Genomic DNA, 18055 nt, shown 5'->3' with positions numbered 1-18055 from the left:
GTGGGACAAACAGATATATAAAGTGGACATGTTGGTGTAACATGATGTGCAAGGCCCTATGTGCAGGGAACTCTGGGAACACGAAGAGAGTGTTTGGAGAGGTTGCTGAGCTGAATCTTAAAGAATGACTAACAGTTAATAGGGTGAAGAAGGTGAGGAGTACCTTCTACCAGAGGAGTCAATATGAGGAAAAAGGTAGAGAAGAACAGCGGGTGTAGGGAAGTACAGGTGTGGGCATGTGTGAGGCTCTGAGTGAAGACAGAGGCCAGAGGGGAGGCCAGCAGACAGCCCAGACATGGAGGGGCTTGGTGCTGGTTTTCGGTGGGGATCCACAGTTATATAAGACTCAGATGGAAGCAGTCAGTTCTATAGTCGTAATGGAAGGGTCCAAAGCTACCTTCAGGGAATAAGCCTTTTGTGGCCTTCCAGATCCCACCCTTGCTATCTTCCTTGCTCTTTGTGCCCATCTCACTGGCTTAGTTACAGTTCCTTGGCTACCACAGTACCTTTGCACGTGTTATGTTTTGATCTGCCTGGAATAGGTCTCTTACCACTTACAAGGTTTTGGATTAATGCCTGTAATCCAAACAACTACTATAATGCATGCTCTCAGTAAATACTTGTAGAAGAAATATAAGAGGAAAGGAACAATGAAAGGAAGGGAAGGGAAGAAAAAATGAAGGAAGGAAGTGAGGGATGAAGAAACGAAGGGAAGAGAAAAGGGAAAGTAAGAGACGTAGGTGTGAAACTAGAGCCCCCACAGACTTTTGTATACTTTCGCTTGTTCCCACCTCTCCCCAGCTGAGATTGCCTGCTCTGATCCTGCCCAGGGACCAGGTCCAGAATCAACATCTTGGCAATTCAGGCTACGAGCTGCCAGTAGGCCCTGTCCTTTGAGCAGTGTGCCTCCAGTGGATGAATGCTAACTGATGATGGCCGTGAAAGCAATGGTCATGTCTCTGCTTCGAAGTTCACTTCCACAAACTGAAACTGGGCAAACAAGATGGTCAGAGGAAGTGAGCAAGTGTTGGGAACTGCAGATTCCCAAAAGTCCACTTGTGGGTCCACACAACGATGCCCCTGAAGCTGACGTGGTAGCCAGGAAAGGCTCTGGAGCCCCCAATGCAGAGGGAACTTGAGGCAACGCCATGCAACAGGCATCAGGGCTGGGTGGGAACTTGGGAGCAGGACTGAACAGGGTACTCAGGTCATCATATTCAGGTACTCATGGGATTCCAAGAGGAATCTATTCTACATGGGGTGTGTCAGTTTTGAGGATGTATAGTGGTGAAGGGCAAAGGGACCAGGTTTGGTTTTACAAACTGTGTGAGTTGGGCACCCAACTTTCCTTCTTCAAGCCCCAGTCACCTGATCTATAGTCTGAGGGGTTTCGGGGGGAGAGGAAATCAAAATTGTGCCTCCTTCATTGTTGTTGTAAAGATTAAATAGGATAATCTGCTTAACACTGAGCCTGGCATGCAGGAAGTGCTAAATTTGTGTTAGGCATTATTATTATCAGCTAATATGATTATTACCACCATAAGAATGATTTTCCCAGGAAAGAAAAATCAGCTCTATTCATCAGAAAAGTATATGGTTTTAACAGTGTACTTGGACCCATGTAGATGTCCCATAAGCACACAGGAAAGTTCCTAGTAGCAATATTTAAGAGACTTAAACTGGATATAGGCCAAATGCCTGTCAGCAATAGGACAGATAAATAAACGCAGCATAGCCACATGCTAAAATACTATATAGTGATTAGGATAAACAGCTCTGCCTTGCAGCCACACGGTTGAATTTTACAAACATAATGCTGAGTGAAAGAATCCAGAACAAAAGAGCACAATCTGCATCATTCCATTTGTATGAGTGCAAATACAGGTCAAACTCTGACATCAGAAGTCAGTGCAGTACAGCCTCTGGGGAGGAGTGTAGGGATTTTACTCAGGAAGGGGGAGAGAGAGGACTGATTATATTTTGTGTGTGTAGGTCTAGGTGCTGGATCCACGTGTGTGCCCACTTTCTGAAAATTCATTGAGATGTACGTTCTGATTTATGTACTTTTCTATGTCTATGCTGTGATTCAGTTAAAGGTTTACTAGACAAATCTGTTCAGCAGAGAGCTATGAAAACAGAAGTGGGGGGAGGAGGAATGCAAGTAGTACATGCAATTCTATGCTTCCACCCAAGGGCCTGGCAGCCTACCGAGGAAGGCAGACAGGCAAACTCGTGCAGACAATGGATTGTGATGCCTTTGGAAATAGAATCGTGTACCAGCTACAGGCACACCATAGAGGAGAGCGTGACCAGCTGGCAATGCCCCTGTGCTCATGTGGTTCCCCCAGGAGGGCTGCTCTTCCCTGTTCCCTCTCACACATGACTTAGCATTCAACTACAGGGATCTTGCTCACTCCCATCCAGCCACTGCCTACATCTGGGCCAGGCATCATTGGTACAACACTGAGTTAACTGGTTTTCTTAGCCTCTCCTCCCCTTCTTCAAACCACTCTCTAGAACCCAGAGCCACTAAATTAGCTTCCTTGGGTTGGGTCCTTGGGATTTCTAAGAAGCTCCCGTGGGATTCTGATGCATCCCAACCCATGGGAAGCACTGTCCTACACTGGAACCAGAACATGCACCTGACCTTGACTATGTCAACACTAAAAATAGTCTAAAGCACCATAACTCAGTGGTGTTTCCCAATTTATCTTCAAAGGAACATTTTCAACCTCTTTTTCCAACCTCTCCTTCATTATCCCCAAAATCGTTGTCTAATTTCAAATATACCTCAAAGTGCACCAAGTTAGTTCTCTTTCTCTGAGTCTGTTTTGTTATTTCACCACCACTATTCCCACGTCTTTGAATAACCTACCGTGCCCTCCACTTCCTGGGGGCTTCTACTCTCTCACTCAGCTTCAAGGCCCCGCTCAAATATTGTCTCTATGAAGCTGTGCCTCAAGGCCCCTGAGCAACCTGGTTCTGCCACAGCACCTCAGACATTCCTAAACGTCATTGTGTACTTCACCCACTACATTCAAGGGCAGAGATATGGTCCTGTTTATCTCTGTGTTTTCATTGATTAGCACCTGCCTTGGACATGGGAGGTTAGCAAGGATGGGTCTTGATGGAGTGAAGACCTTCAGCATGATCAAAGTCATGGGGGTACAGAGGGGAAGCTGTGGGACAAGGGGCAGCATTTGTGGATCTGGGATGGGTAATGATAATTCACATCTAATGGTCAGAGATATCTTTAGGAAAAAGCTGCCCAACCTACTCACGCTCCTTCTGTTTTGGTTTGTTTGGTTTTGTTTTCTCCAGTGAACTTCAGTGACTGTAAGGGAAATGACAAGCTACACTACGAGGTCTCAAGCCCATACTTCAAGGTGAACAACGAAGGTGGCTTAGTCGCCCTGAGGAACATAACTGCGGTGGGCAAGACTCTTTTCATCCATGCCCGGACTCCCCATGCGGAAGACATGGCAGAACTCGTGATTGTCGGGGGGAAAGACATCCAGGGCTCCTTGCAGGTAAGACAGATGTTTGGGATAACTTGGGTTCAAGGAGGAAGTTGGGGTCTGTATGTCTTATGTGAGAAATGAGTATTTGGTTTATTATTGGCCAAGATTCTTTTGTTGTTACATATGACAGAAACCCAACTCAAAAATTGGTAGGAAGCTGTGGGGTTGGGGATTGTGGGCTCATGTAATTGTACTATTTCTGAGATAGCTCTGCGTTTAGGCATGGTTATGTACCAGTTCCCAAATGATAGCATCAGCGTTGGTTCTTATTTATCTTGTGGTTCCATTTCCCTTCTGTTGGCTTCACTCTTAGATAGTCACATCCCTCCCTCTTCCCAATGTGGAGGTCTCAGTAGTTCCACGTCTTTCTCCCAGTCTGAAGTCACCCGAGAGACCATCTCTTCCTGATACTGCCAACAAAAGCTTGAAATTGAATCTTATTGGTTCTCACTAGATCATGCATCTATCCCTGTAACAATCACTGTGTCCATTTGATTGTGATTCTCTGGTTGGCTAAGTCTGGGTCACATGCTTTGTACTAAATCCAGAGTAGAATCAGCCTCACCTAAAATATATAGATTGAGAGTGAAAGAGGGTTACTTATTAAAGTAAATTAGGACCCTATTATCCAAGGAAGCAAAATGTTTGCTGGGCAGGCAAGAACCGCAGTGGTCCACTAGAGTTGTATAGCATGGCGGCCACTGCTTAGGCTGTTGCTCCTTTGCCTGCACTGGTGCCCATTCTTGTCCAGATGCACAGGGGTGCTGATCTTGTACCTGCATACATGTGCACATACTTTGGGAGTGCCACGAACTGCCCTGGAGGCTTCCTGATTGTGTCATCCATTGCTACCATGGATTCACTTCTCCTTCACCAGGAGCTCAGAGACTCTGGCTTGATTATAGAAAAGGAAGACACCCAGTAAGACCCTGACAAAATAATCTATATGTATGTAAAACCCTAAGTAACTGGTCGACCATTCGACCAGTCAACTGTTTGGCCGATCGATATGACGTGCACTGACTACTAGGGGGAAGATGCTCAGTGCAGGAGCTGGCCCCTGATGGTCAGTGCGCTCCCACAGTGGGAGTGCCGCTTAGCTGACCAACGGGCGCCAGACGAGCGGTGGCGGAAGGTGCAGCGGGACAGGAATGAGCTGGAGTGGTGCAGTGCCCGGCCCAGGCTTGGGCTCCTCCCGGCTGCCTGCCTCTTCACACACTACTACATCCCTTGGGGGATGTCGTTCTGCTGGTTTTGGCCTAATCCCCAGTGAGTGCACAGGCCAGGCTGAGGGACCCCACTGGTGCATGAATCCGTGCACCGGGCCTCTAGTATCAATGATAATGATGTGCCCTATGTTTGGTGCAGCTAGCCTTTTCTCCTACCTGCTGGCCTGGTTTTACCCAGTTTTTTAAAACCTGTGATTCTCACTGCCTTTTTCCATCTGCCACATTCTCCATACCCTGATTTTTTGCTAATTTTGTTGAGTGGTAGAGTGTGGGTGGAGGAGTAACAGATTCCACAGCTGGGGAGCAGACAGTACAATTGGAAGTATGAGTGTTGCTTACCTGCCAGTGCTGTCTGTGATTTTGAAAGAATCATGTAACTTCTTCATTTGCAGATTAGAGGGTTAAGCAGTCTGGGATGGCAAACCAGTGGCATGAGCATTGTCCTACTCTGTCATCACACCCATGGCAAATATTACTCATCATCCCTGGCGTGGCCTGAGAATCTTTTCCAATACAGTGCTTCTGAAGCTGCCACCTATCCATCATTTAGAGATTTTCCTGGATACGGAATCTATTTGCCATCCCTGGGCTGGACAAACTCCATAATTCTCCTTTATTTCTGTGAATCTATGAGTTAAGGGTAGATAGCCAGCTAAAATGAATCCACAGTGTGCCACTGATGTTTTCAAAGAAAGCAGAGTATTGGTGAACAGATACCATTGCGAAAACCCATTGGTACCACAAAAGCAAGCTTTCCTCTTACTTAGCCATGGTCATTTTCACAGCATCTCACTAACTCATGATATAAATGACAGAAAATACATAAAGCAACAAAATTGCCAGGATGTGCAGCACAAAGTGCTTCTTGGGAAAAAGTAACTGGTACAGAGATTCACAAAAGGGGGTGTTTGTATGTGGGACGGACTGTATTTGGATGTAACATTGTTCATCATGATAGGTGGCTCATCTTTAAATCCGGAAAGGAAAATGTTTATGTATTTATCTTAAAGCAGAACAGAAAGGATTCTGGGCACTTCTGTGGGCAAGCTCCACCTTGAGGGGTTGAGAGGTCAGGGTTCAATACCATGAAACTCAGCTTTGGAGACACTGATCTGGAGGCAAGCCCTCGGAGCCTGGCCGTTCCTCATTTGCTGCTGTCTGAGCACGTTATTGACAAAGCTCACTGTGGCCGTTTGCTTCTATACAGCACAGCGGAGGCTGCTTGCCATTCAGTTTGCTCAACTCCAGCCGAACAGGGTGTTCATCTCCCGCCTCCAGTCATTTTACAAGGCTCGGAATAAGCCTGTGAGGCTGCCCAGATGTGTCCATAATAAAGTCCAAAAAAAAAAAAAAGTAGGAAAACAAAATTGCTATCTAAACAATCCCTATGAGAAGAACACAGCCCTTCAGAGATATTCAGTTGGTATTTTTGAGGCCCTACTGTGTGCAGCCAAGCAGACCAAAAACTAGAGGGGGAAACCAGTGAGTATGCAAGTCAGCTCACTCCTAGAGGGAGAAGGAAAATGTGTATGTTGATTATGTATCACACAGTGAGTATGCTGTGTGCCTTCAGAGAGAGGAGAGAGCAGGGACACTGGGTGGTGATGACAGCGATGCTTTCACGGCATTCACTGTATTCACTGTGTGCCAGTGCTGCTTCATGGGCCATGAATGGGGACTCATTTAATCTCCCCACCAACCTATGAGGCATATGCCACTGCTCCCATTTTATATTGGGGGAAACTGAGGCACCCAGAGGCCAGTGCAAACCTGTATTATTTAGTGGGACTCTCTTTTGTGTCTGCATCTCAATGTACATTTAACATGCACTATTTCTAACCTCATGACCTCCCTGTGGGGCTGCCGTAGGTGTGAAAAATTGGCTAAGGTCCCCTAGCTTGAAATGGACAGAAATGGGACTGAGATTCTGATTTTTCTGTTCAAACACCTATTTCCTTTCTGCCAGTTGGCGTGTCAGGAGGCTGTGCCACCTGGGTGGCTGTGGCTACTGTCCATTGGTCAGGATGAGTTACAGCAACATAGAAGGGACAGAGAAAAACAGCAAGTGAGAGCTATGGTTTGAAAGAAGAAAGAGTCACAATTCCACACCCTGATGATTCTAAACTGTCCAGCTTAGGAGGATGGAGAGGGATTGGACCAATCAGGCTTGGATGTGTGGAGTTGGTAGCTCTTGGCGACATCTTGATAGAGGTGTCCAGGAGACAACAGGGAATTTGGGATTGGATCTCAGGGGTAGGGCTTTGGCTTTGGTTTGGAACTTAACTGGGTTCAGATTTGTGCTCCACGCGCCCCCTCCCATGATCATGTGACCTTGGACAAGGCATTCAACCCTCTAAACCTCAACATCTTTAGGTATAAAACAGGAATAAGACTTGAGCTTACATCACAGAATTTTTGGACTGGGCACAGTACCAGATACCAGAAAACCATCAATAGTATCTTTTTTGAACCTCTAGAGCAGCGGTTCTCAACCTGTGGGTTGCGACCCCTTTGGGGGTCAAACGACCCTTTCACAGGGGTCACCTAAATACATCCTGCATATCAGATATTTACATTATGATTTATAACAGTAGCAAAATTACAGTTATGAAGTAGCAACGAAAATAATTTTATGGTTGGGGGTCACCACAACATGAGGAACTGTATTAAAGGGTCGCGGCATTAGAAAGGTTGAGAACCACTGCTCTAGGGAGATGATAAGCAACTGAAGGCTAAGTGTCCTCTCTGAGGACAGAGATTGGGAGCAGGAGGAAAAAGTAGAGCAAAAAATAAAAAAGGAAAAAGAAAAGAAAATATGTTCTCAGAGAGGGCAGTGGGGAACCCAGCATAAACAAACCGGGAGAGATGGGAGATATGTCAACACCGTGGTTAAATTCTTTAAGATAAATGCAACCCCAGCAAAGCACAGCTCAGCTCAGCTGCAGTAACCGGAGCCCAGCTTGCTAATAAAAAGATGTGTCTCTTATTTTTACCTGCTACCTGTGACCTCCTTTCACCTGGAAAGTCTATAGTCTGAATCTGTGAAGTCTGATTGTTAATGGTTTAATTATAAACTCTCCAGCTCTTTCTACATTTTTAATGGGCTGCCCAGATGCTAGTACCTGCCTGGGCTGTGTAAGATCACCTTAGATCTGAGTAGGTGGGGGAGCAGTTTAATCCTGGTCTTTTGACAGATGAGGAGGAATTGTTATGGAGAGGCAGGGCTAGCCATGCGTGCACAGAGCACTTTTCTAGCTTGAGGAGCGTAATGATGAACCCCACTCACATATGTCTGGACAGCACTGTGGCTTGTCTCCACCAAGTCTGCTGTCCCTCTGCCTGGCAGTGATGAGCAGGAAGACAACAGCGTGTTTAGTGGTGCATTTATTTATTTATAATTTCATTTATTCATTTATATAGAGAGCTTCAGGTTGCATAGAAAAGCTCTGCTTCATTCCTGATAGTCCTTTGGTAGAGATGCCTTTATCTGCTGTGTGACTCACCAACATCATTTTTCAGCCTGCCCCCCCCCCCAAAAAAAAGCATAATTGATTTAATTTTTTTACATATACATGCATGTATATGTGTGTGTATTTCTGAAAGAAACTATAGTTTCCATGACTGTAGATTATGGCAAGGAATTCTGACATCAGTTAAGGAACTCTATGGAGTCAGGCTGGGAAGTAAGAACATCAGGGAGCTCATAGGAATTAAATTTAAATTCCAGTTTGGAAGCCAAAGAGACTGGACCTACTAGCTTCATCTTGAAGTGTGGGAGTCCACATCTGAGCAACTGTAGCATTAGACACCGGTGACCCAGCATCTGAGGCTTCTGAGCAAAGCAGGAGATGCACAATGTAACGGAGGGAGAGCTGTGGGAACCCACAGGCTCTGGGCATGGATCTGGCTTCCTGCTCCAGTGCAAGTCTGTTCATACCCTTCTCGCTCAGTGGGCCCTTGCTTCCTTCCTCTTCACCCACGGGGACCTTGGAATAAATTCTGAAGTCTTTCTATGTGTCTGCAAATATCCCTCACAGTCTAGCCTGACAGGTCTCTGCAGCCTTACCTCAAGTCTGATTCCTTTTCATCTTAAGTGGTTTGACCTGCTAGAATGTCGCCTCGTCCAAGACCCTTTCTGGTCCCCTTTCCAATGGAGGGTCTTCCCCTGCTCGTCTCCCTCCAGCACCAGTTCAGTTCCTTCATGGCCACTTCTCAGTTTGTAATTATGTATCTACTTCCTTGTTTGGTGTTTACAGTTTGGCTCTGATGAGACTGCCAGCTCCGTGAAGACAGAAATATAATCTATTCCAGCAGTTCTCAACCTGTGGGTCGCAAACAATGAAAATACATCCTGCATATCAGATATTTACATTACGATTCATAACAGTAGCAAAATTACAGTTATGAAGTAGCAACGAAAATGATTTTATGGTTGGGGGTCACCACAACATGAGGAACTGTATTAAATGGCCGTGGCATTAGGAAGGTTGAGAACCTTATTCCCTTGTTCTCATCCTATTTCCTTCCTTCCCTCGTTCCCTTCTTCCTTCTTCCCTCTCTCCCTCTCCTCTTCCTTCCTTCCTTCCTTCCTTCCATTCTGCTGTGTCCACTGCACTATCCTCAGCATCCAGCACAGGGCCCGGCATATGGTTGGTGTTCACTAAATGTCTTTTGAATAAATGGGAATGAGTGACTCCTTTTACAGTTCACCCTACACTCAACCCTGGGCTCTCCTCCCCATCCCCCAAACAAACCGCTTGTGGTTTCTTGAATTGGCCAGCTCTCCGTCCTGACCATGCTGGCCGCTCCTAGATTATGCCCCCTCCACTGCGACTCTAGCTGCCCCGTGGCTGGCACCAACCCACACGGCTTTACTTCTGGACCTGCCAAGATTCCTTTCTTCAAGGCCACCTCTCCGATTGTCCCCTTGGTAACTTAGGTGTTTTTTTTCTCCACGTTCCTCATAGAGCCCTGCCTGGCTCCCTCCATCGTAGCACTACACTGTAACTGTCTGATTTATTACCTGTGATTATTCCCATCCCAGTTCTGAGCTTCTGAACTCAGGGACCTGGCTTCCACACAGGGAGGCTAAGAACACTGCCTTGGGGCCAGATGCCTTAGAATAATTCCCACCTCTGCTCTAGTTACCTGAGCTGTAAAACCGGTTCATAACAATATCAATTTCATAGATAATGCCACAGATATTAAGTAAGTAAACATATGCAAAAATATTTAGAACAGTGCTCAGCATAAGGTAAGTGCAAATGCCAGTTGTTTCTCATTGTACCATCAAAGCCAGGCCTGTAAGTAAATGCTAAATGAACCACCCAGGCAAATTGAGACAACCCAATCCTTCATCCCTTCTCTATATGACCAAATTTCCCCACTTCTACAATGTGTAGAGAATTCAGGATTACAAGGAAACTTGAACCATATCCATTCTTTTTATTTTTTTATATATTTTTTTACTTTTTTAAAATATATATTTTATTGATTTTTTACAGAGAGGAAGGGAGAGAGATAGAGAGCTAGAAACATCGATGAGAGAGAAACATCGATCAGCTGCCTCCTGCACATCTCCTACTGGGGATATGCCCGCAACCCAGGTACATGCCCTTGACTGGAATCAAACCTGGGACCCTTCAGTCCGCAGGCCGACGCTCTATCCACTGAGCCAAACCGGTTTCGGCGCATATCCATTCTTATTGCTCAGGTACCCACTTTATGTAAAACACTGACTAAACTTCTAAGAGAGGATTCTTTATTTATATGGATCCACTAAAAAATCACCCAAAGACTTGGCAGTATCTGAAAGTTAATTATTAACAATTTACACTTCTTAACTGGAAGCCAGTACATCGTGTTCCCACTGGTCTCAATAAAGTTAAATGCAAATATATCTATGTATCCTTCCCTTTTTGTCATTTAAAAATCCCTGAAAAAATAAAATGAATAGAGAATGTTATGATAGAACCTTAAAAAGCTAAATTTAAGACTTACTTGTCTTGGAGATCATCATCACTGTAAACATGCAGTTTAAAAGACTCCTAATTAGTTTGGCTCCTAATTCAGTTTCAAAAATCAGGATAGAAATCGTTCCAAAAAAATAAACTAAAATGAGCAATTAGGAAAGGAACAACTTTAGAGAAATCGTTGTTTTTGCTTTTAACGTTTTAATTAAAAATATAAAACATGCCATCCAGTGTTCAGAAGCCAATATTAATATTGCTGCTACTCATTTATCTTGACCCTTAGGGGGTTATACCACTTAAGCCTCTGCTTTTCATAGTCTTAGGGTTGTATTTGGTAAGTACCTCTAGGGAATGGTGGGCCTGAACCTCAAAATCAGCCCCTGGATGCCCCTCTGTTACTGTATGTATGTGTGCGCTCCGGGACATTTAGGTGAGTTCTTGTAGATGTTATGAAGGGGGGTCTGGAATGACCCAAATGGGGATCTAAAAATCATCTTCCTCCTTTGAGTTTCAATTTTCATCTGTACAATGGCGATAATACCCCAACCTTAACTTGATGCCATAATGAGGTACTCAGAATGTAAAACATACATTGTCCCTAACCTAGTGCTAACACAGGTTTAGCACAAAATATCACATCTATAGATGAGTGAATAAAGAAGATATGGACTATTACTCAGCAATGGACTAATACTCAGCAATAAAAAGAAGATTGAAATCTTGCCATTTGCAACCACATGGAGAAACCTAGAGGGTAGTATGCTAAGTGAAATAAGCCAGGCAGAGAAAGAAAAATACTGTATGATTTCACTTGTCTATGGAATCTAAAAACTTAAAACAAGTGAACAAACAAAACAAAAACAGACTCAGAGATATAGAGAACCATCCTTTGTTCTTAACCAAAGTACCCCGTGAGTTGTTATCAATTCTGTATTTTTTTCATCTTTTCTGATCTCACACATTCTATACAAAAATATTGTTGCACATTTGTTACTGAGATAAACTCCAGTTTTTATCAACCCCAAGCCAACCATCTGAATCACTTCTGTTCGTTTGGCCATTTTGTCATCTCACCTCCAATGTGCCTGTCATGCTGCTTGCAGGTGACTTGACTTCATTTATTAAAGCACCATGAGTATGAGAGCAACCAGCTTCTGGCATAATTAATCGCCTGGTCTCAAGACCTTATCACATTGACTGGGAGTGGCGTGGAGTCCTTTGAGCTGGTCAATGATATCGATTTGGCTCACATGAAATATGTTTCACAACAATCGAAGTGGAGAACCAATCTGTGCACTGAATGTGGCTGTAAAGAAATGAGGAATTTAAAGCTGTAGCTACTTAACATGCACCAATTTAACAAGTGGGGTAATTTCAAAAATCTGTGAAGCACCACTTTTCATTGCAAAATCCTCCCAAGTTACTATTAGGGAAAATTGGTATCCATTTAACTGTCATGCAAAATAGGGAAAATATATACGTATCTCAAAAAAATTATGGTACAGCTCCAAAAATTGGGCCTGGAATAGGGTATTAGGCTGTTATATTTTGACATATGCCTAAATTGTTGTGTTTATGATTCTTGGTTCTAGGATACCATTCAAATATAGATAAAAATAAATAATTTGATTCATTAATTTAAGAAGATAACAGATTGATTTGTGGATCAGAATCTAATAAAACTATATTCTGAAGATTAATTTTAATTGAAATGCTTGGAGAAAAATAATTGATCCCATAGAAAGCCTAGATAATTAAAACTAGCTCTTTTTTTTGGCTTGTGGAAACTCAGCATTCCATGTTTGCAGCAGATAATACAAAAGAAAAAATACTGTAAAGCACATATATAATTTTAAGTTTCCATATAGTGACATTAAAAAGACAGATGAAATAAACTATAATAATGTATGTATTATTTAACTATATATTTGTATTTAACATATATATACACACAATGTACTGGTATATATATCTTATACCATACACAGGTACACACAGACAATATATACATATTGGATTAAATTTCATAGATATATATACTATCTGTATATTTATATATTATAAATTTAACCCAATGTACATATAAAAACCTAACATATGTATTAGGATACATAATTTTATAAGATATTATGTTAATAAGTAATCAATGTGAACATTATTAATGAAATGATTTTTACATTCTTCCTTTCATTCTAAATCTTTGAAATTCAATGTATATTTTACACTTATGGCAGATCTCAATGTGGACTAGCCAAATTTTAAGTGCTTAATAGCCACAGATGGCAAGTGGCTACCGAGTGGACAGGGCTGCCCTAGCGTCCTATGGAAGATTTTGAAAGAGAGATGGAGTCATTCACTGAGTGCCCACCACATGTGAGGGTATTCTTACCTGCTGTCACACATATGTCAATTCTCAGATCCTCATGGCCAGTCTCATTACTCTGTTGGTAATCCGGTTCCTACTCTGCAGATGCAGTAGTTCAGGCCCAGAGAAGTTGTGTAAGTCAGCCAGTCACCATCTGCCAGCAAATGGCAGAACTGGGAGTTGGGCCTGAGCCTTCTGACTTTATGCAGCCACTGCTATTTTGGTAACACTACTGACATTTAAAACAGAACCGGTGCTTTCCTATTCTCATAAGAAATACTATAAAATGACAGAGGAAAATCTACTATAAAATACTATAAAATGACAGAGGAAAATAAAAAGTGATTAGAATCTTTTTTTAAAAATGAACACAGAGCTGAGCAGAACTCCTAAAGAAATTTTAGGTATTGGACAAGTCTTATATTTTCATGACACTTTTTAAAAAAACTTTTCTCATGAGTAGAATCTTTGAGAAAGGACTTCATGAAAACAGCACAATGTTTCCAAACGGAAATGTCTCTCAGGCCATCAGTTTCTTTATTTCAGACCTTATCTTACTCATCTTGATAGTTTTGGAGCATAGGGAAAATACCTTACATTTATATTTTTAAAAATACAATTGTATTTTCATAAGCATTGTTTGGATTTAACACTGCCTTGAAGCAGATGGTGTTTTTCCTGTTTTATGAGTCATGAAACTGAGATGAACAGAAGTCGAGGGGTGGCTCTCAGGTCACAGGCTGGTCAGGTGTCCACCTCAGTAGGCAAATCCACAGCAATGCCCTTGGTCCAGGGTTCTGTCCACAGCTAGCTTTCCAGCAGCTTCTGGGGCTTTTCCAGTAAAAGGAATATAGCATCATCAGACATGCATTTTCGCCTTGTACCTTTGATGGCATAAGATAATGTGATAGAATGCACATTGTTCTGGTTTCTCTGATATGCTTCTAACCTCCTTTTATTATTACCATAAATCAAATACAAGTGTATTCTCAGTGTAAATATTGAAGTGTTGACCTCTTTTTAAAAATCCCCTCTTATCTGGCATGTGGAAATACTTGGTCACAATGGGCTTTGCCACTTAGTGTGGCTGTTCTTATTAGAGATGAAATGTCATAAAAAATTTCAAAGTGATTAGGAAAAACAACGTGAGTGGTGATCTTGAATAAATTTTATGTAAGTGGACAAGCCCTGTGTTGTCATGGCACTTTTAAAATACTTTCCTCACGAATAGAGCCTTTGGAAATAGAACCTCATAAAAACATCACAAGATTTCCAAATGTAAATGTCTCCTAGACTACTCTGTAAAAGTCTGGTTCTCATTTCTGATGGAAACATACACAAACAAACAAACAAAAACAAAAACCAAAAAACTCCAGTGATAACAGAACACAATTATTTATTTAAAAATTTTATTGATTGGAGAGAAAGAAAGAGACATCGATTTGTTGTTCCATGTATGCATTGTTGGCTCTTATATGTGCCCTGACCCGGGATCAAACTCGCAATCTTGGCGTACCGGGATGGTGCTCTAACCACCTGAGCTACCCAGCCAGGGCCAGAACACAATCTTTGATATAGACCATGATTTTCTCCATTTGGATCTTTGGTCTTAATACTCAAATATTAGGAAGCAAAGGAACAAGGAGAGAATGTACCATTTTTTCAGTCCTTCTTCGCATGGCACATGCATCAATCAAATTACATGGTCTTCACCCAAACTTTTAAAGCAGAAGTCTGAGAATTTGGAGAAAAAAAATAGCAAAGTAGAACATTATGGCCCCAGCCAACCATCTCCTCTTATCTACCCACATTGGGTAGTTATGCGTGGACTGTTGGTCTCTGTGGCCTGGCCTTGATTTGTGATAAATGCTAGAGTGGTAACGCCTCTTGAGCCATACTGTTGATGCTGTTTGACTCTAGATTTAACTGCTTGTTGAGGCAAAGCCAAGTTGTGCCTCAAAGTATCACACAGATAAACAGGAAGCACTTTCAACTGTGGCCAGGGCCTGATCTCATACTCTATTTTGTCTTTTTTCAAGCCCCTCTTATAACAGAAGTAGAAACCCTCTGGTTTATACCCCTGGGGATGCCACATTAAAGATTACAACAACAACAAAGACTGCCTATGTCAGCCGTGGGCAAACTACGGCCCGCGGGCCGGATCCGGCCTGTTTGAAATGAATAAAACTAAAAAAAAACAAAGACCATACCCTTTTATGTAATGATGTTTACTTTGAATTTATATTAGTTCACACAAACACTCCATCCATGCTTTTGTTCTGGCCCTCCGGTCCAGTTTAAGAACCCATTGTGGCCCTCGAGTCAAAAAGTTTGCCCACCCCTGGCCTATGTCCTACTAGGGTCCACATCAGGACTGATATTTTTATTTACCAAATTGCTTCTATCTTTTTTAATAAGACAAAAAGGTAGCAATACTCAAAAAGCAAATATTGTGTGCAGTCATCAAAGTGTGATGATTTCTTTAACACAAAATAGATTTTGTTAGCACTTGCTTTTCTTTCTCTATCATGTAAAGGAAGATAAGTTCTCTAATAAAAAGTACTATAAGTAATACCCCACATAGCATTTCAGAATTTGACATACAATGGACTTACACATAGGCAGAGAAAATTTTAAATGATAACAAAGATGGCATATTTATGCTCTTAGCAATTCCTACTCTTCAAAGACTGGTGAGCACAATCAATTGGGGAGGCCTTTAAAAAGAGAAAGAGCTTCCCTTGGCATAGAGTAATATGAATATTCCAGGGCTACTCAAGGTAAATCAAACTCAAAAAATTTGAGATTCTCCTCTAAGCAAACGTTCCAAAATACCCTTGATTGAAAGGCAGCTTCAGTTGGAGGGAGCTATTGCTATGACCCCAGTGATCCCAGATTTCCCTCCAGCCTTACAATCCCAAAGGGGAAGTATAGAATCTTCTCTACACTTTTTCTCTTCTACCAATAAGAGAAAAGTGAACCTGAGATGCAACAGGGTGTTTTTCCTTCCTGATATCAACACTGTTCTCCTGCCTCTGGCTATTCATGGAAATCAGATAGTTCCTTCAATTTTCAATTATTTTGAAGCAAAACCTTTTGACAAAAGGTTGGCATTGTCAACCAACCCCTTCATCATATCAGGCAATTTAGGCTTCTATTGACAGCAGCTACAACTCCCTTTCTTTGAAGTTACAAAGCTATAAACAATGGTAATTTGCCAAGCCACCCAGGAAGAGCCTTAATAGCTATAGCCAGGCTTTTCCTGCAGCTCTCCCCTGCCCATCGCTCTCACTCCAGATGACTGTGGATGCCATTCCTTTCTTTTTTATTTTTTTTGCCTCCACAGTGAGAGTTAAAACAGCTAATCAGGATGCACTGTTTTCTTCCTTTCATTGTCCATTCTCACAAACTCCAGTTAACACAGATAGCTGAGACTTGACTGCTTTTTTATTCCAAATCCCTTATTTAATTTAGACCTTGTTAGCAAAGTCTAGCCCCTACTAGCATGACCATCAGTCTTATTTGCCTAGTTTTCCTGGAACTTCCCCTTTCACTCAGGTCTTTAGATATTTTCTCTAAAGTGGAAATGCAGAAAGTAAAAAAAGAAGACTCAGAAATGGAATCAAAGAAAAAAAACAAGTGCTGAAAATAATATTCCCCCCTATATTTTTGTCAAATTCTACGTAAATCTTATAATTTCAGTGTTGTTATTAGGTAAAGTAAAATTATATTCCCTGTAAGGATAAGGCTCTGACTGACTTGTTCATTGCTTTAAATCTAGCACTTAACATAATAACTGTCATTGAATACTTATTGAATGACTAAACAAATGTCAGAGATGGAATGAAAATTGATGTTATAATGCTGATCATAACCAACATTTATTTAGGTCAAACTCAATGCCAGGTACCACTCTAAATGCATTTCTTACATTAAGTCATTTGGTCTTTATGAAAACTCTGTGAAATAGGAACTATTATCTTCATTTTACAGACGAAAAAGTAAGATATGGAAAAGATATGACTTGCCCATGGTTGAACAACTACATAGAATATTTCAGAGGCAGGCTTTGTCCTCAGATACTCCAAAAAGGCATTTAACAAAATACCTTATCCTTTTTTTCAATATAGAGAAATGTGAGCTAAACATTACTAAAGTAGATTCAGATTGGTTGAATAGATGCATCCAAGAGATCTGAAAAATAATCTGCCAGCCTAAAAAATGGCTTCTTCATGCAGTCAATGGCTCTAACTGACTGAGTTTAACCCAATGATGAAAGTGAAGATATGGAAACGGGTTTTTTTAGTTTGTGACTTTCACAGCCCCATGATCCTCATTGCATGAGAGATTCAAGATTCAAAAAGAAGTCAAGTATCTATAAGGATGGGCTGAAATCAATAAGGCTATATCAATAGATATAGATGTGGAGCCTCACCTATTGGAAAACAGTTTCTGGGAAACGGATGAGGGTGAGGTGGCAAGGACTTGGTTGATGAGGCATTCACTCCCATGAAAGTACAGCAAGTCAGTCTGTACAGGATCCTGCCCTTTGCTACCCTGTAATGATTCACCCTTACTTTATTGCTCATTGCCTTGAGTACCACTCCAAGGCTTTCCCTTTTACGTAAGCAATAAACTCTACCCCGCTGCCTATGATTTTCTGCAGCTGCAAATGCATTTCTCTTTGCTGAAAAGTTTATATTGTCCAACTTGAGCTTCCCCAGTTACATCTTCCATCTCTGCCCCCTTCCAATCTTTCCCTTTCCTCTCAAAGGAAGACCAACTCTTCCTCCTCTTTGTGACACATCCTCTCGTTGGAGCTCTTGAGCCCACTGCTTTCTGCTTCTGTTTTCACCACATGCTCCTTCTTTCTCTCTTACTCCTTCAGCTGTTTCCTTCTCTCTGAATCCTCCCCTCTGCCTGCAAACATGCTCCGATCTTCCCAGGTTAAAACACATTTCCAGAGAG

The 18055-nt window shown here is 42.1% G+C and overlaps 1 protein-coding gene across 1 annotated transcript in view; it reads left to right on the top strand.

The window, feature by feature from the left end:
• The window catches only part of CDH13 (cadherin 13), a 1028720-nt gene that overhangs the window by 354090 nt on the left and 656575 nt on the right, over positions 1-18055 (top strand). The window contains exon 3 of the mRNA XM_036346357.1: positions 3322-3530. Within this exon, the coding sequence (XP_036202250.1) occupies positions 3322-3530 (209 nt within the window). The remainder of the gene's footprint in view (positions 1-3321; positions 3531-18055) is intronic.

The sequence above is a fragment of the Myotis myotis genome, unplaced genomic scaffold (assembly GCF_014108235.1).
Source record: "Myotis myotis isolate mMyoMyo1 unplaced genomic scaffold, mMyoMyo1.p scaffold_m19_p_19, whole genome shotgun sequence".
In the NCBI taxonomy this organism is placed as follows: Eukaryota; Metazoa; Chordata; class Mammalia; order Chiroptera; family Vespertilionidae; genus Myotis; species Myotis myotis.
This window is presented reverse-complemented; position numbering and strand designations above follow the sequence as displayed.